Below are 20,804 nucleotides of genomic sequence, written 5' to 3' on the forward strand. Positions count from 1 at the left end.
TGTTTTAATTACCAGTTGGGTGAGCGTATGTGTGTCCCACTTGGGGCTGTCAGTGTGTCACCTGGTGAAGGGATTGGCAGGAGGGGGGGATACACACACAAAGAGCGGGGTCAGGGCGTGGCCCTTTTTAAGCCAATTGTCCATTAAGCCATGCTTGGCTCTCCGATTGCATAAGCCCCGCGAACTGCGAGTATTTCACTGTCAGTTGAGATGAAAAAGAGCTTTTTATTATTTTTCCTGCTCTTATTGGTATTTTGCCCCTTGCTGACATCACGTGACAGCAACAACAACAAAAACAACAACAACTACAATGGCAACAGCACGGAAAACATGGCTTAAATGCTGGTTCGGTGGCATTTTTTCGCGGCGAAACAAATAATTTAAATGTCAATGGGCGAGAGAGCAGGCCCAAAGCAGCTCTTTTGGCCACAAAGCAACGGAGGCCCAATGCCCAATAACAACCAGGTGACCCAATTCCGGGCAGACACTGCAGCAGCAGCAGCCGCCACACCGAAAAAACACTTTCTCTCCGGCTTCAACTCCGATCGCGTTCTGGGTTCCCAATTTCGACCTCGTCGCTCGTTCGCAATTAAGAGAAAATTTAATTTTGAATTTATTAAGGCAAATAAGCCGGGGCCTGGTAGCCCAAAAAATGCCGTTCGTGTCTTGCTTTTGACATGAATCAATGTTTCCTCCGCATGCAATCGGCTTCAGAACGCCAAAACGACGAGGGACGAGCTGGAGATGGAGATAATTACGGCCCTCCACATGGTTCTTCAGATGCCCCAACAAGCTCTCCGGATTGGCCTTGGGTACTTATTGCCAAAAGAAATTCGAAAATCAAATTAAGATCAACAGGTTATACGTCCAGTCTTCGTTCTGGTTGATGATGGATGCATCTGGGGACTGAGTCATGTAATTTCTGATCAAACTCAAGGGGAAGGGTATATTCTAGTTCGGCTGCCTAATTAATTGATATTATTATGCTGAAAGGGGGCTTGGGAATAATATCAGTGGTTTGATTGATTAATTTGTTCAGATATATTTGGAGTTTTAATTAATGAAATTATAAAGGTAAATATAGGAGAAAGTTCTGGAATATCCTATAATTATATGGGATTTCTAGGTAAATGATTCGACAAAAAAAATATTTAGGAAAGCATGGAAAATAATATAATTCTTAAAAGAATTTACTTACATTTATTATTATAAACATGCATTTCTTTAATCAGAAATTGGACTCAGCTTTAATACACTGTCAAGAAAATCTTTTGTATTCTTTATACTTTAATAAGGTTAAGCTGTAGTAGAAATCTATTAAAGTCACAAAAAGTATTATAAATTCACCTTATAAAAACGCATTTCGAGACTTCATCAATAGAAAATCTTATGGCTCAATTCCCATAACTTGAGGCTTTGAGGTAGCATTAGCATTTAATAAAATCTCCAAACAAATGTCTTGTGGCTCACAATCAAGACTCTTGATTATTAGAAATCGATATGGCTTCTCAAAAACAGTGTAGAAAGATTCTCAATAGGTTTTTCAGTAAATAAAATAGCAATTCCCAGACAAAAAGTATCCCAACTCCCAGAGCTCACACATTCTCGAGAAGAGTGAAGCCAAAGGCCGTGGGGCCACTTGAAATTTGTTCAGTGTTTGCCTTAAACTCGATTGTTGGTAAGAAACCGAAAGAAATTCCGTGTGCCTGGCCAAGTATCGGTTACAAAACGTTTCAATTTTTGCTGGCTCACTTTGGAGGGAGAATATATCGAATGAAATGGAATGGATCGAGGGATCGGTGGTTATCATTGGGTATTTGTTTGTTTTGGGCCATTTTAACACGCGCTTGTGCCTCCGGCTAAAAAGAAATGACTGGAGGATGCCCCAAAAAAAGAAGAGAAAAATCCAAAAATGCGATGATACGGCGCGGGAGAGAGTGCCACAGAAATCAGATACCTTTTACGAGCTTTTGCCACATACTCGTAGGCCAAGCGAAGAATGCCAACCAAATTGGTGATAAATTCATCGATGAAATTGTTTAGATAACAAACGCAGCCACACATTTGTTTTCCTACTTCCCCCTGCCCTGGGGAATTCTGGTTTTGTGTTTTATTTATTTTATTTCTAAGCTGTCGGCCCGGCCAAGTTGCCACCGCAACTATCTATAAATGGCTAATGACAATGGATTAGCATAAGCTGTGCAATTAATCTTTGTAATAAGTGGAAACCGAAGCAAACCAAGTCGCGTCCAAAGACGGGGACCAAAGACAAATACGAATAGGAATGAGCTGGGGCCCTGCGGCAAAGAAATTATTGGAAATTTTCAGCGTTGATCTTTTTGTATGATTAATGAATGAAGCGAACCGAACCGATGGGCACGAACTCCGATCCCAGTCCGAGCCCCAGCCATGATTTTATTATGCAAATCGCCTGTTAAGGGCGTAGAAGGCCGCATCTATTAGTGTCGGTTCCACACTATCCACCAACGCCACCTGACTAGGGATTAGGAATTGGGAATCATGGATATGATTCTATATTTCACACCGAGACTTAGGGGGGGAATCCGTGGTGCAATGTTGCATATTAATGGGCCCCGGGGCCCAAACTTCAAACAGTTAGTCGTATGTGCGGCATATTAATTATGAAATTTTCGTATGTGTCGTGTCGCTTTTTGTGCGCGGAGTTGCCTTTCACTTTGGAATGCGGTAGCCGGCAAAGAAAGAGGGAAAAATAACTCAAAAGCCGCCACAAAACAAGCCGACAGCGAATAAATTCGTTATAATTTGCTATAACAAAGAATGTTCTTCGGCCGGAATTCAAGCTCCAATTTAGCAGAACCAACAAAAAGCTATAGAAACTTGTTAGAAGGTTAAAGAATATCTTTTAAAGAAAATATGCTAATAGTAGCAGTTAATAATAGTAATAATTCATAATATATTATTTATATTTATTTACTTAATATTTGAAATATCTATTCAAAAAGGGACTAAAACTATAGCATAATCTGAACTTGTAATAAGTATCTTAAGGACTCCCTGAAATCAGAATTGATATTTCTGAGCATTATTAGAAAATACTGTTTCCTGTTTCCTGGAAGTCGCATAAAAGCCTCTATGAGATGGGAAATTTGTTAGATCGAGTGAGTAAGAGAACCTGGTCTGGAGAGCCATAAACTCGGTGTTATGTGATATCAATTTGCTGCAGGTTCTCGAGAGATCACAGATCGCTTTCTCGCTGGAGCCATAAATCTGTCAGGGAGCACGGCCAATGGAAGACAGAAGAATGGAGTCCGACTAATGCCATTTAAAATGCGGCAGTTTAGCTGCCATTTATATGGGTATCAATCGATGTTCCTCTGCGATTATGTCCATTATTGAGTGTCAGGGCTGGGATAATTAATGCGACGCCAGCGACGAAGACATAAAATAGAGTTAACAAAACCCAGAAACGGTGAAAAAGAAATCTGAGAGGTGAGTCGGGTGAGCCAGGTGAGAAGCAGCGAGATGACCCCATTTGGCGGGACTCTGATAAGGGGTCGCACATAGCAAATTGCCAGAGGTGGGAGCTCGATGAATATTCGTTGAGCATCCCGCTGAGACCGAGCAAGATCAGTGGATAAACACTGCAAAAAGCATTTAAATTGTTTGGCCAACACACACGGTTAACAAGGTCAAATCGATCGCTTGAAGTGCCTGAGCTCAAGTCCGAGTCCGAGCCCATTTATCACGATCGGAGATATATATGGGGGAGGTTTATATAATATGTGGGATGCTTGAGCATGATTCATGCGAGTGCCAATATAACTTGTTTACCGGCCATAGTGTTTGCTTTACTGCCAGCGATTTCCTTCCAACACTTTTCCCACTCAAAGTCATAGAAGAATATATACATATACCGCCCAAGTTGGAGAATAAAGATATCTAGTTTGTGGCAGCAACCATATATGAATCATGGCTCTAAATTACTGGGAACCTGCTGGAACACCTCCTTCATTATTACAAGCCATCCTCGGCAGCAGCATCACCATCATCATCATCATGGGCACCGTTTCCCTTTCCAGTACCGCTCTTCTGGACACTTCCGATAAGATCGCTTTCGGTATTCAATAGAAAAGCCAACCGGGAACGGGAACCAGCTTATATATGTTTTCCTCTGCCTGCTTTTTTACGAGTAAAGTCTGACATTATGCCGGCAAAAACGACTTCCAGCGAAATGAAATCGAACGGCATTGATTGCATGCCAATGTGGCTCCAAAGTTCTTGATCGACACCTGCGGCCAGACGACGACGTTTCATCAGCCGAGACAGCAAGCGACTCCAACTCCAACTTCGACTCGGACTCGAGTCCAGATACAGATGCAGATGCAGACTTCGATCCAGGTCCAGGCCGAGACTGTGATCGAGATCGAGACCGACCATTTATAGAGCAACTGGCCAAGAGCAACTAGCAAGACGATCAACAGACGATCAACTTGCCATGCCAATGACGCAGAACACGCAATGGCCCGAGTCTCCTCCGCTCGCTGGTGCTGCTTCCTCCCCTGCTCATCCCCTACTGTCATTGGAGCTCCTCCTCCTCCTCCTTCTCCGCTCCCCTTTTTGAGCTTTCTCTGGCGTGGAGGGAGCGTTAATTATTACGAGCAGAGGAAGTGGCCACGGCGTCGGCAGCGACTAATTGCACTGGAGCGGCTCCAATCGCAGGGGCAACTAGCCGGCCGGCTAGACGATGTCTCTCACCCGGTTGCTGCTCCTCTTCCCATGGAGTCTAGGAATAATTACGAGGGGAGAAGAGTTTAATGAAATTGAAATCAAATCGTTGAATTTCCTTTAGATTGATGGACTTGCACTTGCAACTTAGTTGAAATAATTAGAAGAACGAAAATATAATAAAGAAAATCTATGGCTTTTAAATTTTAATAAGTATATTTTACTATAATTAACTTAGCATTATTTAATCTTGTTTTCTTTCCCCTTTAACAGTCACAAAATGCCGCTTTTGAAATTCTGAACTTTGATTCTAACTCAGAAGTTGAGAAGAAGCTTCCACTTATCCAAACTCCAAGACAAAAAATAATGCCCACTCGCCACAATTGGGATACGGAGCGCGTGGGCGTGGCACATCTGGCCGGAGCCCTCAGTCCGCTTTGCATAACCGATGCCAACCATGAGATACTGCGGCCGAAGCCACGGAGGTAAGTTCGTTGCCTAAGTCTTTCGATTTAGTCCCAAAACCCAATCGGAATATAACTTATAGCTTATGCACGTATGGAAATTATGACTCCGGGGTTCTCTGATTTACTAGCTCGATACTGATTATTTGTTATTCCAAATCATTCAGCGGATGTTATTGCCCTCCAGCTGGGAAAAAATAGCAATTTCGCAGAAGATATTCTAGTGAATAATTTAATGTGTATAATTTTTAAATTAATCCACCTTTAAAGTATTTTCACAAGCGTTGCATGTGTGAGTAAATTAGCTAACATAGCTAGCAAGGACTATATTCCACAGTTACAGTTGCAATTAATAATACAAATTATTTAATATTTAAACAGAAAACAGTTAAAGATTAAGTTTAAGGCTCTTCTGCAAACGGTTTATTTCTTTGCTAATTATTTTTTAATACATTTGGATTGTGTCTTGGATAAAAATTAAATAATTATTAGAAAGCAGTTCGAAACATTTAATTCTCAACGAAGCAGTGTAAACAGGTAAACCTAACTTAAAGCAGTACACTGCTTTTTTAAGTGGCGATCTGTGAGAACTGCTTGTTAAATATAGCCAAGCAGTGCAATATTCGGTCGATTTTAGGAATCATATATTTTAAATATTATATTTTTACAAATGTCAGAGGTAACAGCCCTACAAGCTTCTGACTTATATTTAAATAACTTATAGGGGTATAAATTTGTATTTTTGTAGGGGTATAAATTTGTACCTATCAAAAATATGTGATGATTTCTAAGACACTTGAGCATCTTTAATAAGAAAAAACAAGGTATATATTTGTAGAGTCACGATATATATCACTTTTATGGTTTAGCAACGTTTTGACCTCGAGTTGGCCAAAAAGTGCCTTTTAAACCTTGAAAGGTCGCTGAAATCCAACTTGAAAAATTAATTAAATTTTCCGCACACGCATATTTCAAGTTTCCAATCCCTTAAAATTAGCCATGCAAGAAAACTGTTGTGCTGTTTACATTTCAAATTATTTATTTCTTATCTTACCTTTTATTTTTTTTAAATTACCTAATTATGAATTTCTTACAAAATATAAAAATCAACTTTGTGATATACCAACAAAAGTCCTAAGATAAAAACAGAACCTTCAATTTTAATCACTGTCAAAACCTAGAAAAATGAAAATAGGAATTAAATCTCACCTGGCACGTGCTCGAGTATTTTTAGAAATCTGTGACAAGAGCGAATTCTTCGCTCCGCTGGAGAATCTGAATTATATGTACATATATCGCCCGTTCTGGTTTCTTCCAAGTCGCCAGTTTGTGTCTGGCGAGGTTCTTCCTCCACAATGGCCACTATTTTTGGACTTGGCCACTTGCATGCATAATTGTGCACAAAGGCGTGAAGTAAGCCGTCTCCTCGGAAGGGGGCATCAGTCAGAGGGGTCAGATTGAACGGACAATAAACTCTTATTCTACTTCTATTCGGAAGTGAGACAAAAACGGCGGAGTTACACAGGGAAAAAATATCACTAGAGGAGGCTAAATAGATTTAGAATCGAAATGATGTGATAAATATTTAAATTTGAGTAATCAAATTGATAGAAATAGAAGAAAATCAGAGACTTTTTTCCTTAAATTGAATGAAGAACATCAAAATTGGAATAAAATTAACTCATCTATTTGTACAGTGTAATAAAGTAGTTGTCTGGGAAGTGCTTTTATATAAAAGACTATAAAGAAGGGCTAGAATAGCGGACGCTAGACGATTTTCGGAAATAATAATGGATTGTTTGTTTGTCTTCTTGGTCTCTAGACGAAACGGGAACGGTTCGTCTACGATTCGTTTTCGCATTGTGAAGCCGGTCAAGGTTAATTTGGAAAATATTAGTGTCAGAGGAAGGAAGCCAAGCCAGCCCCTTGGCACAAGATTGCTCCGGATGTGGGCCACAAAAACTGAGAAGATGAGACTGGCTTTACGACCCAAGCACAGGTAGAGCTCAACCCGAAGCTCAGACTGAAGTTGAAGTTGAAGTTGAAGTTGAGGCTGTCTCTGAGGCTGAATAATTATTAAATGCGGGCCAGGCCCAGTCAGTCAGACTCGACTAATTCAATTAAAACGAGACTAGAGCCGGCGCTTGGCGTACTTACAGATACAAAATCTGCGACGGAGCGAGGTTTGTTCCGAAGGTTCCAAGCAAAGTTCAAGCTCGATTGAGAAATCCCGCAGACAATTGCCGATTGGAATCTGTCCAGGAAACTGAAATATGACTGGCATTTTACGAAACTTTATTGTCGGACAGCCAAGCCATCTCTCTTTCGGGCAATTAAAAGTCTGAAATGCGAGTAACAACAAACAAATGACAGTTGGAAATATTTCACACAACAAACGAAACGAAAGTGAAAATCGCAAAATGTGAATAATTAGCGGCAGGGCCGCAACAATACAGCGAATAAAATAATAATACCTAACGAACTGAAATAGGAAAAATTTACGAAAAATTCGCCACAATTGCCAGTGGCAGATGCCAACCCCGGCCCCAGTCCCAGTCCCAACAATTTGTAGCTAACAAAGTCAATGACAATGGCCAGGAGGAGGGCTCCAACTACCCATCTCTCTGTCTCTTTCGGCGAGGGCAACAAACCCTGCATGCCATCTCTATCGGAGCATCTTCGGTGTAATTTCGAACGCAGCATTAAAGCGGGCACAAGAAATAATGCGGCGACGTGGGGCAGGTGAAAACGTTGTTACCTTTTTTTTTTGTTACCTCCGCCGTGACTTTCTTCGCCGCCACGGCTATGGAGCACGTATCTGTGAGATACTTTTCGGTGTTTGTCAAAAAGTGCACTTATATATACTTAGCTTAACTATACTTAACTAACTAGTCGCCATCAAAACAGAATCGTCCAGAAACCGCCAGAAACCCGGAGAAAATCCAAGGCGGGAAAGTGTGGGAGATTTTCGGGGTTAGCATCTGTTGCCCAGATATATAGCGGCAGCAGCCTGCTGATAGATCTGGATAGACAGGCGACTAATTAAGTCGTGGAAGTGTTGCCGTCAACGAGGAAGGTGCCGTCTACAAACGGAAGCAAAGTCAGTCGCTCTCCTCAACGGCATCGTCTTCATCTTCATCAGCATCATCATCTTCATCTCCATCTCCTCCTCCATCTCTGGGGCTGCTGCTTCATCATCATCATCTCGAGACCTCTCCAATTGGCGATGGGATGTGGTTGAATGCGGAAACCTAGTCAGACGGAGGACGCCTCACAGTAGTCAGTCGCAGCATATTAAACTCTAATCAGCAAGATGTGATGATACGATAGGGCCAAAAGCACTACGAGAGAGAGCACTAGGTAGCAATTTGTCAGATGTTGGCTTGGGGTTTCATAACAGTTACAGCCAATTGCCGTGTCACTGATGGTGTCGGGATATACCACTGCCGTCGGTCCGAGCATATCATTTCCAAGGCACACACAGGTGGGGAGTGTAAACTAACCGAGATTGTCATTAACTCAATGGGGATAGAATTTGTAATTCCAGAGGGAGTAAGCTGGCATTATCCTGACCTGTACTTTATATGCGAATCTCACCTAAAAGATTATCATATGGGAACTGAAACGCAAAGGAAGCTTCAAAGTGTAATTAAATTAAGTTGAATATAGTATTGTGAGAGTTATTAAATGTTTAACTAATATAAATGAAGAAATCTTTGAAAACCCTCTACAAATAACTTTCCTGTTCAAATTTCATAATAAAATTTTCCAAATGTTCCCACAGCAAAAAACATGACTCAGCCCAAAAGAAGTCAGGCTTGAGCAATCCATGTCAATCACATATTTTTGATAAATCTTTCACGGGAGAAAAATTAGAAAAAAAGGGAAAATAAATGAAATGAAAATTCGTAGAAGCCACCAAGTAACTTAAACGGCTTAAGTATCTCAGCTCGCCTTGGGGCTCAGTCTTTGTGGGCTTAACCTTGCCTCGACTTGCCTCCATTTCCATTTCATAATTTGCTGATATATTTCAGCCAGGTAAAGATTATTAATGATTTGGCTTGAAGACCTGGTTCTAATGATCGGCCATCGACAGGCAGAGCCGAAGAAGCCGAATACCATTTCCTGTCTAAATACTGTCAGGCTTGAAAAACGAAAGTACCCAAAAAGTCGGAACATTAAGGCATGCTGGCAAACCTCATTAGTCCGTTGACACACATAACCATATGGCACATACATATTTGTGTATATATCTCCCAAAAGGTTCGGAACGGCCATATATCTGCTCTTTACTTTCTGGTGAGTTGCATTTACCGCCTTTGTCCAGTTTTTCCAGCTATTTCGGCAGCTTTTTTCTCGTCTTTTGCGGCCGAGTTGTTTTATAAACACGCGAATATTACATTAAACCTTTTGGTGTACATTGAGTTTCTGTGTTTTGTGGGCTTCTGTTTCGTTTCTTTTAATTTTTGGGAGGTCTCCCGCGAGTCGAGTGCCGGAGTATACATTGTGCCGGGGCCTAATGGGTGTAAGCATATTTATGGCCTGTCATTACTTTTCCGTAAATTAAACTTTTTAATGCGAAAATTGCTTAGAGTGTAATTTTTTTAATAATCCAGCTGGCTTAGAGGAAAGTTATTGTATAATCGGACGGTCCGCCGATATGACTATAGTAGTCGCATACGAGTCCGAGTAGATAGAGCGGCACCGAGTTTTCCGTATTACGTGGGCGTTCCAATGCCCGATCTTTCTTTATTCGTTTCGTCGGGAATTTGGGTATCTGGATCGTGGCTTTCTAATTGCAATTGCTTTGTGTGCGTATGTCAGTGGTTGTGGATGGGATTATGGTTGGGTTTTTTTGTGGTCTCGGACCGCTCCCATATCCACCACTTTACCATTCTTCATCCACAAAAGAGAAGCTTCTGGCGGTGGCCGAATCTCTGGATGGGGTTGGGTTTATGGATGTGGCCTGGCCTGGCCTGGCTTTATATATATGTGTATATATCGGGAGAAACAAAAGGCTAACCCCAAAGAAACCGTTATGTCAGCGCCGGAGCTGCTTGTATAAATCATTAGAAGCAGGTTACGCTCGGCAATTTATTTGCTCCACACATGAGATGTATCTTGTAGATGTATCTGCGGGCCTACGCACGTCTGCCCATGCTCAGAACCACTGAAGCTGCTTGGCTCTGTCTGGCCGAGAATCTTACCATCCGGGTCTGGGTCTGGAACAGAGACTGGGAAGGGGACCTGGACTGAAGCTAGGGAAGGCACGGGAAGGAAGCTGGCAAAACGATCTGATAAGTGTCAAGATTGTATAACCTTCGTGCGCTGGGTGGTGCTCCTCTGGATCCGCTCCCTTGGCCCCGCGGAACAGTTATACATAATTAAATCCAGAGCCAGGCCAGCCACCACCAGAGATGGTGCCTAGTCACGTCTTCGGAGCCGGCTGGCTGGGAGGCCTTTGGAGGTGGGAAATGTGTGTGATCATGAAATTGGCATTGCTTTTGTACAAGATACTCTATTAATATTCATAGCTGGTAATTAGCTTTAATTCTTTGTGTAAATATGTTGGGAAAGTGATGATTTGTTTGCACTTTTGCAGCCTCTTCTTGGTTCCACTCAATTTAAATCAGATGTTTTGCAGTGGGAAGTGTTTGAATTCAACCACGGATTACTTTCCCCTTCACTGGGGATTAAATAAAATCAATAATTATTATCTGTATTTCCTCTTAATCAGGGATTAAGTTAAATGTATAATTATATCAATTATTAGAAAAGCGAAAATCTTTCTCCTCTTCGAAGCTTATTTCCTTTATGATTAACCTTAACATTTGATCATTTTCCACGCGTTCTCTTATTATTTCGCCCCGCTGAGCATCACTGCTACCAATCGCAGTGACTTTTTGAAAATCACCTCGAAGCTAGAAAAACAACAACAGTGAGGCGAGGAAAATGAAAAAGAAAACTCAGTGATACTGCTCCAGTACTCGGACTGGTACTCGAAGTAAGCCCTCAAAAGCCGCCTTGCCTGCTGTCTTGTCTTGTTTCCACCGCAGTGGCAGTTCCATTGTTTTGGTCACACAGCTGAGAGGCTGAGAAACAAATGGAAAATGGAAAACAGAAAAACGGAAAATGGAAAAATTACCCAAGATAGAGCCAAAGACCCGACCCTCCGCGCAAGGTGGCTTGCATTGGATCCAAAGCCCCGCAGCATAAGGCCCAAAACGCGCTGTGAAAATGAGGAAAAACATCTACATTTGTGGTCGAAATAAAAGTAGTACAAATATCTCGTGTTAATATAAAATATTATGTTTTTTAAAGATTAAAATAAATCTAGAATAACATAGAATAGCGATCAAAAGATGTAATAAAGTTCAAAAGGTTGTTTCGCTTCACGTCCAGAAAGCATTTAAATTTATGAAATAAACCATTAGCTTATAATTAGTGAAAAAGCATCAATCTTAACTATTATCCAATTTAATAATAAAATGGATTTCAAGACTATATACTTGTCCTAAGAGTCTAAAACATAATCTTTACAAGTTAATCTTATAAAAAACAAACCAAAATAAGCACAGGGGCTTCCTGGTACTATAATATTCCAAATGTATCTACTATTTTGACCATAGCTGTATAGATATATCCATCGGCAATGACTCGACAGCGCAGCATAAGTCAACGCAGACAGCGACTGCGACAGAGGCAGAGGCAGCAGCTGTGGCTCGAATCGAATTCAAAATCCAAGCTCAGTTTCAGTCGGACTTCAGCTTCAGTTCAAACTAGAAGTGAGCGCGGTTTTTCGGAAAATTTTTAAAAAGAGTTCGAGAGCTTCGGCCGCGGCTGGATGAGCATCAGAGCAATGATAATTTATAATTTGCATAATTACCATTATTACCAAGTGCGACAGTGAAATGGAAAGAGCTCTAGTACATGAAGAATCCGCGGGTGTCTGTGCTTCGGAAAATATCTAAAAACCCATAATAAAGCAACGAAATCAATATTATTAAATAAAAAAATAGAGCAAATTAATTTAGAACAGCAAAAAGGGAAATATATTCGAAAGTGAACAGAAAATCAAAAGCAATGCATTAATTTACAAGAAAGTGGAAAATTAAACAAGCAATACTTGTAATAATATAACTGCCACTAAATTACTTTATAACTTCTTTTGATAACTAAGAAATAAAACATAAATAGTATTTAAAGTGGTTTAAAAAAGAAATTACTATAGAAGTGATCTTTAAAAAGTGATCCAAAGAGAAATGCCTATCCTATTTGAATCCTAATCCCATTTGTGATTAAAATAATTGAAACCGATATTCAAACTGTTCTAAAGAAAACCTTGAAAATACATACTAAAGCCCTGTTTTTAGTATTAAATGAAATCTTAAAATTCATACAACTAAAATATATGGAAAAAGGCTTTAAGGACTGCCATGAAACCAAAGCCAAACTGAGAGCAGCATCAGCAGCAGCATGTATTGCACCAAAGATTGCACTTGCAGCCTGTGCCGCGAGTTGCGTGGCTACAAGCCGAGTGGCAAGAAGGTGGCCTCCCCCAAAATCCCAGCTCCTGCACCCACTCCAGCGGCTAGCTCCCTGCTCAGCAGAATGCTCAACGACAACTTCATCCTGCGCAGGCGTGGCATCTCCCTGAAGAACTTCCAGCCGCAATCGCTGAGGAACAGCGAGATGCTGGCCCAGCAGCAACTTGTGCCGCGTCCTCCACAGACCCCATCACCGACGCCCATCGAGGAGCTGCCGGATTGGGCGGCGGAGGATGATGCCACGCGGGCGGGGCGGAAGCCCAACCATAAGGTGGTCATATACTTCGGTGACACCATCCATCGGGGACAGCAATCACCGCTGCCATCTCCCAAAGAACTGCACTCACAGCTGCTGCAGGAGATGTCCCAGAAACTAAAGGCCCACGAAGAGGTTAACCCGGCGGGGAAGGAGGCGAAGACTGAAGCGGAGGCGGGGATGAAGAAGATAAAGGTGGAAACCACGCCGACGACGACCATGGTGGCGACGGCGTCAGCGGCGGCGGCAGTGGAGCTGCGGACGACGGATGACGAACTGCCGCCCTACATTGAGAGCGTGCAGAACGGCGTAATTAATATCAGAATTGAAGGCAATTACCGGCGAGCCAGTGCCCTGGTGGAAACGGTGGCAAAACCGACTCTGGCCGTCGTGGGTCCAACGAAATCCGATGCAGCCGACGTTGCCGGCGATGGCAACGATAATGATGACGACGATAGCGACGACCCTGGCCAAGATGAGGCGGAGACGGACTCGTGCGACTGGAGCTACGTCCAGGAGTGGCGGAGGGCAGCGAAACGGTACTGGGAACTTGGTGGATCATCCACCATTATTTACAACCGCCCAATCCCCCCGATTTCCCTCACCTTTTTCCATTTGTTATTTTTCTATTTTTCATTTCTATTTTTGTTGTGCGACTGCAATTCTATTGTGAAAGTTGGCCAATAAGGGATTTCTTCTGGGCGTAGAATTGGGTGGCCTTTAATTGGAAAAAGGGAAAGGAACTTTGATTTTGGGCTCAACAGGGATTTAAATCTGACGAGAATGCAATTGGGAAGATGTCAATAATAATGCCAAATGTTGAGTAGTCGAGAAAATGAGAAAGCAATAAGATCTGAAAGTAATAAGCAGGGTAGAAGTCAGTTTACTATTCTGTGAAGATCAGATTATGAGGGAACAGAGCTTTAACCCAAGTCCCACACTCGAAAGATTCTTGGGCAGTTAAAACTTATTTAAAATCTATCGAATTTAATGTCTCCTATTAGAAATGATGTTTGGTTTTATAAGTCATAATGTTGAGAGGAAAATCGTAAAAGTTTTGGCCCTAATTTACATAAGAAGCTAATGAAATGAGCAATTTTAATGTGGATCAGTTGTACTTAATTTAAATGTTTTAAGAATGTAAATAACTTAAGTGGTTTTTATAGTTTATGGATAAAATAAAAACTATGCAAAGATAGAGATAATATTACTTAATAAATTATATTTAGTATAGGCCGAAATACATATTAAAATCAAGATGAAATTCCTAGCTTTCAAATTAATAACCCTTTAGGCAAAGGTCAGTGTTCGGTAACCAAAACCCAACCAAGTTTCAAGTTCAGAATTAGATCATAATAACAGAACTCCAAAGAAATGCAAAATTCCCCACATAAATCGTATTTAGCATAGAACAGAAGATCTGTATTAAAGATATTAGAGACATATTGTCAGGAAAGAGAATAAAAGATGCGTTCAGTCAGCGCAAAGTTAAGAATTTGGGTCAATCACAGCTCAAGTTACAGCATAGATATAGTTAAAAAGATGAACAGAAATCTAAACGATAACAATGGCTAGAAATCATAAAGAATGAAGAGATTTTGCGGACAACTAACTTAGTCACATGCAAATGAAAAATCGTAACTGGCTTTTAATATCGCTTTTTATTTTGCGACAACCAAGCCCAGTTGGAAGATGAGAATCATGGATGGTGCCGAGATTTGTGAGAACCAAGATCAACCCACTTTCCAAAACAAAAGGCAATGTTTAGCTAAAGAAGAAATTAAGCGTGTTTTATGCCCTTGGTTTCTGAAGGGTTTTATGATTATTTGAAGGGTTTGATTAAAAATAAAAATGAATTCTTAATAGTTTTGAAATATTTAAATATCTTATCATTTTCGTGATACTATGTTATTTACATGCCTTTATTTACACATTTAATAGCTTAAAGCCCTTTTAAATTGTAGAGTATTCGCAATGTTTTCAGAAGTATTTGACACAAATTTTGCATAAACCAAGCTACCGGCTTGGTATGGCCTTATTATATATATTATTTCTTATGTCTCCCAACTACTTCTACTTTTAATTAGGTGTCACTGGTCCGGGTTAGGCCCGCGACTAACTAGAAGACTGTCAAGTTTGTGTGAACAAAGATTAGCGGCGAGGTGACATCTCTCCCGTCTGTCCGTTAGTCAAAGCCTTTGTTTATCTTAGCCCGGCTTCTTTAGTGGAATCTTAATGAGTTGCATCATTTATGGGCCCAGAAATGGGTCAGCTTAGCTGCGAAATTTATAAAAATATATTTATGATTTTGCTATGCAAATAAAAGTTTCTTAATTGACAGATATTAATGGATTTTTCTAGACGAATGAAGAACGATAACAGGTGTGGCAGAGATCACATCTTATCGAATATTAAATAAAGATTTTACATATTAATGATCTAAATGACACATTGATGTTTTGGTCATCAAAATCTACATATTTTGGTTAATAGAAATATTTACTACATTTTAAATTTATATTATATTTTCAGACCCACTGGCAACCTGCCGCCCAACTTCAGCCAGCTTCCCGCTCCCAGCCAGATCACCGGCCTGCCACCCGCTCCCCCTCTACAACTACAGTCCCCTCCACAACAACAGCAGTCGCAGCAGCAGTCCCACTCACAGACACCACATGGCGGAGGTCCTCAGAAGGGACTGGCGGTGGCCATGGCCACACCAGCACCGCGGGTATTCAAGGAACTGGCCCAGCAGCCCAATAACAAGGGCATTCCCCACAAGATCGTCTCCAGCCCCGGGTCCCAGCTGGTGAGCTCCTGCAGCCAGCTGACTTCGCCTGTCTCCGCCTCGAAGGCCCTGATTCCACAGCGAGCGGTGGCTGGTCCGGCACGCCTGACCGTACAGAGTACTCCGGTGAAGTCCCAGCCACCGCAGCTGAGCGGGAGCTTGAACCAGGTCTCGCCCAACAGACCCACACTGGGAATACCCACCACAGCGGCGAACTCCTCGCCGGCCAGGACGCACCAGCATGACCAGTTCCGGGCGCTGCAGCGAGTTCAGGAGTGTCACAGCTCCTCAGATGAGAATCGCAGCTCTGGACACGCCAGCATGTCGGATACGGGTGGTCACAGTTCCTCTCCAGCTGGAGGAATGACCCTGGGACCTCTGCCAGAGGATAGGCTTGCGGCTGGAGTGACCAACCGGAGTACCAGGTCGCGGCGGCATCGTGGCATTATGCCCGCGGGGAAGGCCCCGTGGAGCGGAACCGGTCTGGAGGACATCAAGCTGGCCATGCTCACGCTACGCTCCCAGACGAGCAGCAGCACCTACAGCAGCTTGAGTGCCGGATCAGAGAGCTCGGAACCTGCTCGCCGACTGGGCAGATACTCCTCGCTGGAGACCGTGGTGACCAGCACCAGTGCGGATGAGTTTGTGTGGGTGGACTCGCACAATCGACTGGTGGAGCTACAGCATCCTCCCTGGAGTCAGCAGTGCATTCTGCGAGTGCTTCGAAACGGACGCTGCCAGCAACAGGCGGAACACCTGGCCATAGAGGCGGTGTCCCGCTTAGGCTATCTCCTCCAGCGAGCGCTGGTGAGGATTGCCCGCGAGATCCAACGCTTTTCCGCGGGCATAGGTCTCTGCTCCAAGCAGGAAGTGGCCGGCGCCCTGCGGGTGGTGCTGAGCTCCTCGTTGGCGGACTCCTGCACAAAGGCCTGCCTTCGGGCCGCCGCCATGTTTGCGGTGCCCGGCGAGAGTGCCCTCAAGCAGAGCAAGTCCGCCCGAGCGGGGCTCCAGCTGTCGGTGGGTCGCTTCTACCGCTGGATGACAGATGCCCGACTGGGCAAGTTCATACACGAGTATGCAGCGGTGTACCTGTGCGCCGGCATTGAGAATCTTCTGGAGGAGATTGCGCTGCAGTGCAACGGGAGCACTGCGGCTGCCCTGGATCAGAGTATAGCCAGTTCCGGCGACGTGTGGGGTCTGCTGCAGCCCTTCGCCCACTTAAATGCCGGCCGAGTGGCCAGTGGGGCATTGGCTCTGCCCAGGTGGGCCAGTGCCTCCTCGCTGGCCACCTGCGTGGGTAGTGTGCGGGAGCTCAAGGAGAAGGCGATGCGCACGCAACAGGAGTTCCAGTTGGCTGCCGCCCTCTCTGGATCCGCTCTGGCTGCTCTCTTCTACTTCATGCGCTGCTCCCAACTGGAGCACACGGAGCTACTGGCCGCCTCGGGCTGCAATGCTGGCCAGGCACCGGCTGCACCTCAGGGTGCGGGTGGTGCCTCTGCCTCGGCGGGCCATCATGTCCAGGAGCTTTGTTATGAGCGTGCCTATGTGGTGCTGCCGCCGCTTGCCGAGTGGCTACGAGTGGCTGCCGCCCATGCTGAGCATCGGAGCGCCCTGATGATCGACAAGGACGACATTATGCAGGCTGCACGCCTGCTCCTGCCCGGCGTGGATTGTCCCATCCGCCCAGTGGCGCACGACGAGGAGTTGCCCACCAAGAAGACGCATTTTAACAATGCCCCCGCTGCCAGCTCGACTGGGACAGGCACGGGAAGCAGCAGCTGTAGCTCGCCGGTGGTTAGCAACATCGGTATTGGTATCGGCGAAGACACCTCGGAGCTGGGCAGGCGAGCCACCATCGGAGTAGCCTTTAAGGTGAGTAATTTCCTTGGGAGAAGTTGAAGATCTAAGTACTAAATATTTCCCTTTTTTGTTCCGCAGCTTCTTCTAACTGGTCGAGCAGAGCTCCTAGCCCAGGCCGCTCAGCTGCTCCCACCCACAACCCGCTACGATACCCAAAACAGCGCCGGACTCACAGCCCTGATGATTGCCAGCATCCGGAATGACGAGGTGGCTCTGCACGCACTCCTGGATGCCGGTTGCGATCCGAATGTGGAGGTACCACCATCCGGTAGTCCTGGCCATCCGGCAATCCAATCGGATACCCAGCACTGGACAGCGCTGAGCTTTGCTGCCAGCAGGGCCAACTATGTGGCTCTGAGGATTCTCCTGGAGCGAGGCGGCAAGGTCGAGGGCGGTGCTCGGAGCAGCGAGGAGAAATGCACCCTGACACCCCTGCAGTTGGCTGCTGGAACGGGCAATTTGGAGATCGTCGCTTTGCTGCTGGCCCATGGAGCCAATGCCTTCATGTCCACCCAGCAAAAGGACTCACTGTGCTTTGCTGGATCCGCGCAGAAGGGTTGCTTCTGTGCCATTTCGGTGGCAGCAGCCCATGGACATCGTTCGTGTCTCCGTAAGCTGCTCACTCATCCCGTCTCTCCCGGGACGAGGGATGTGCTCTCGCTGGAGGAGATGCTAGCCGAAGGCGATGTGGGTGGAGTGAGAGCCGGCGGAGGTGGAGGTGGAGGTGGAGGAGGAGCCGGTGGGCCCGGCAGTGTGAGTGCCAATGGAAACAATGAGGATCTGCTGCCGCTGTTGAATAAGACGCAGATCAAGCGACTCCAAGAAGCCATGTACCACAGTGCCGAGAATAATCATTTGGGTGAGTTTCTTTATAAATTTTGCTAATATTTACGTTTAAGAGAATTATTAAATAGATTTATTGGTATTAGAAGTGATTGAAAAAATATATAATCTTATAAACTTGTTTTACCCTTGCTGGGTATTATAATTGTAGTCAGAGGCTTGTAAAGCTGTGAAGGAGTCATTTCCGACCCTATAAATCATATATATTCTTAATCAGAATCAACAGCCCAATCGTTCTAGCTAAAATAAATTTTTGAAATTTTTTCGAAAATTGAACATTTTATAAGGGGTTACATCATTAAAAATGTCAAAATTTGACAATAAATTGAATTGAAATAGCATAGAACAGCTTTCCGAATTAAAATTAATGATTTTTTGGCTTAGTCATGAGTTTTTTAAACTTTGATTTGTCCCGAAAATTTTCTAATTGTTTAAATTCTTCGCTGAACCAAAACATAAACTCACAGACTATTTAAAATTCAATTCAAAGGAATGCAATGACCGATTAAGTGATTCAATCTGTTTTTAATGATTTTCTAATTCATTAAATCGGCTTAAGCTCGTCTTGAAATTAGGCAAAATATAACTTAAAAACCGGATATGGCGACAAACCGTTGGAATAACTTTGTTTACAACTTAAGTCTGAATATTTGAGCTTGAATAAGATTTATCGTCTGCCAAATAATTCAGATAAGTCGAAAGGGGGAATAATAATACTTGTAAAATCAGTAAAAATTATCAACTCATATTCCCTTTCCTCTCCAGACATCACAATTGAGCTACGAAAACTGGGTGTGCCCTGGACCCTTCATTGCTGGATGCACGCCTTGTCGGCAGCTCATGACCTGCGACTGGACGCGGTGATAGATCAGTTGCTGCAGGACTTCCTGCAAGTATGTCCCGATGACTACAGCGCCCAGTTCGTTAGCGAGTGCCTGCCGCTGCTGTTTAACATTTTCCGGAACAAGAACGAGGGCACCACCCTGCTCCTGGCCGATATCTTCGCCACCTGCTTTGGCTGGGAGACACTGCCACCGGTCAAGGAGCAGCCACCTCTGCAGCCCGTTCAGGGATCACGAATCGATCCCAAGTTTGTCAACAATCCAGAGCTGAGCGATGTGACCTTCAGGTGGGTGGAAAATTATTAAATTAGGAAATACATTACATTTTCTAAATATTCTTTTACAGAGTCGAAGGGAAAATATTCTATGGACACAAGATCGTCCTGGTAACAGCTTCGCCTCGTTTCCAGAGCATGCTGAGCTCCAAGCTGAGCGAGGCCAGCTCCACCCCCACGGTCCAGATCAATGACATCCGCTACCACATCTTCCAGCTGGTGATGCAGTTCCTCTACAGCGGTGGCTGCAGCTCCCTGGATGTGGCGCACGGCGATGTCCTCGAGCTGATGGCAGCTGCTAGTTTCTTCCAGCTGGAGGGATTGCTTCGGTACACGGAGGCACGTTGCTCTGAAATGGTGGACGTGGACAATGTGGTGGCCATGTACATACATGCCAAGGTGGGTTATAACAAGGCATCTTAAATGCTCGAGAAGGGTATCCTAATGGTCTCTGTTTTTCCAGGTCTACAATGCCAATCGACTGCTGGAGTACTGCCAGTGCTTCCTGCTCCAGAATATGGTGGCTCTGCTCACCTACGATGATTCTGTGAAGCGCCTGCTCTTCGCCAAGAAGATACCTAACCACGATGTGCTCGCCGGACTGCTCCAGACGCTCCAGAATCGTCTGAAGACCCGCAAACCCAATTCGGGTGGCGGTCTGGTCAACTCCTATCGATCGCCACCGCCCACGCCGGTCAAGAAGTGATCACGAACCCATTCTTATTTATTGCATTGTTTTTAATTTAATATCTGAGCTTTTATGTATTATAATAATGCCCCCTGCCCAATCCTGATCCTGATTTCCCCGTCCTCTTTGTCCTCTTAGTTGTATTTTTGTATTTTCAATTTGTTCAGCGCACTGTTAACTTATACGAACCCCAGGATGGCCGAGCAGGCGGTCCTCTAGCTATTATTTTGTAGTTGAAATTGTTTCTGCATTAAATGAAGAAAGTAAAATTTAAGATACATATGGGGTTTTGTATGAAATTAAAAAATATATATATATATATTATTAATAGGTAAGTTTTTCTTGCATTTTTCCATTAATTTTAAATCTTCCAGTTTCATGAATTCAAATGCTCCTACCTATGCTAAAGTATTCTAAAACATGTTCATGCTTTGTAAACTTATTTTCTTAATTAGAATACTTTTAAAATACCCGAATAAGCACTCTCCACTCAAAGCTAAACATAATTAGTTCTGATTTATATAAAACATATGC

General features: G+C 43.7%; 1 protein-coding gene across 2 annotated transcripts; it reads left to right on the forward strand.

The window, feature by feature from the left end:
* Positions 1–4,984: 4,984 nt before the first annotated feature.
* Positions 4,985–20,544, forward strand: LOC110179829 (ankyrin repeat and BTB/POZ domain-containing protein 2). 2 transcript variants are annotated; one of them, XM_020947436.2, is made up of 6 exons: positions 4,985–5,192; positions 15,507–17,634; positions 17,701–18,481; positions 19,231–19,594; positions 19,654–19,981; positions 20,046–20,544. In XM_020947436.2, the coding sequence occupies exons 1-6, from the start codon at positions 5,074–5,076 to the stop codon at positions 20,286–20,288; spliced, it is 3,963 nt and encodes a 1,320-aa protein (XP_020803095.2). In that variant the 5' UTR covers positions 4,985–5,073; the 3' UTR covers positions 20,289–20,544. The 2 variants fall into 2 exon arrangements, with proteins under 2 accessions (XP_020803095.2, XP_020803094.2); XM_020947435.2 differs by lacking the exon at positions 4,985–5,192 and adding an exon at positions 12,648–13,513.
* Positions 20,545–20,804: the final 260 nt, after the last annotated feature.

Source organism: Drosophila serrata, unplaced genomic scaffold, assembly GCF_035046125.1.
Source record: "Drosophila serrata isolate PLE 108 unplaced genomic scaffold, ASM3504612v1 contig_272, whole genome shotgun sequence".
NCBI lineage: Eukaryota > Metazoa > Arthropoda > Insecta > Diptera > Drosophilidae > Drosophila > Drosophila serrata.

Excerpts from the sequence above, each read along its gene's own strand:
- LOC110179829 (XM_020947435.2), top strand. The coding sequence starts at position 12,648 with ATGTATTGCACCAAAGATTGCACTTGCAGCCTGTGCCGCGAGTTGCGT. Across the intron at positions 18,482-19,230 it reads TGCCGAGAATAATCATTTGG|ACATCACAATTGAGCTACGA; the intron begins GTGAGTTTCTTT and ends TTTCCTCTCCAG. Across the intron at positions 19,595-19,653 it reads CTGAGCGATGTGACCTTCAG|AGTCGAAGGGAAAATATTCT; the intron begins GTGGGTGGAAAA and ends ATTCTTTTACAG.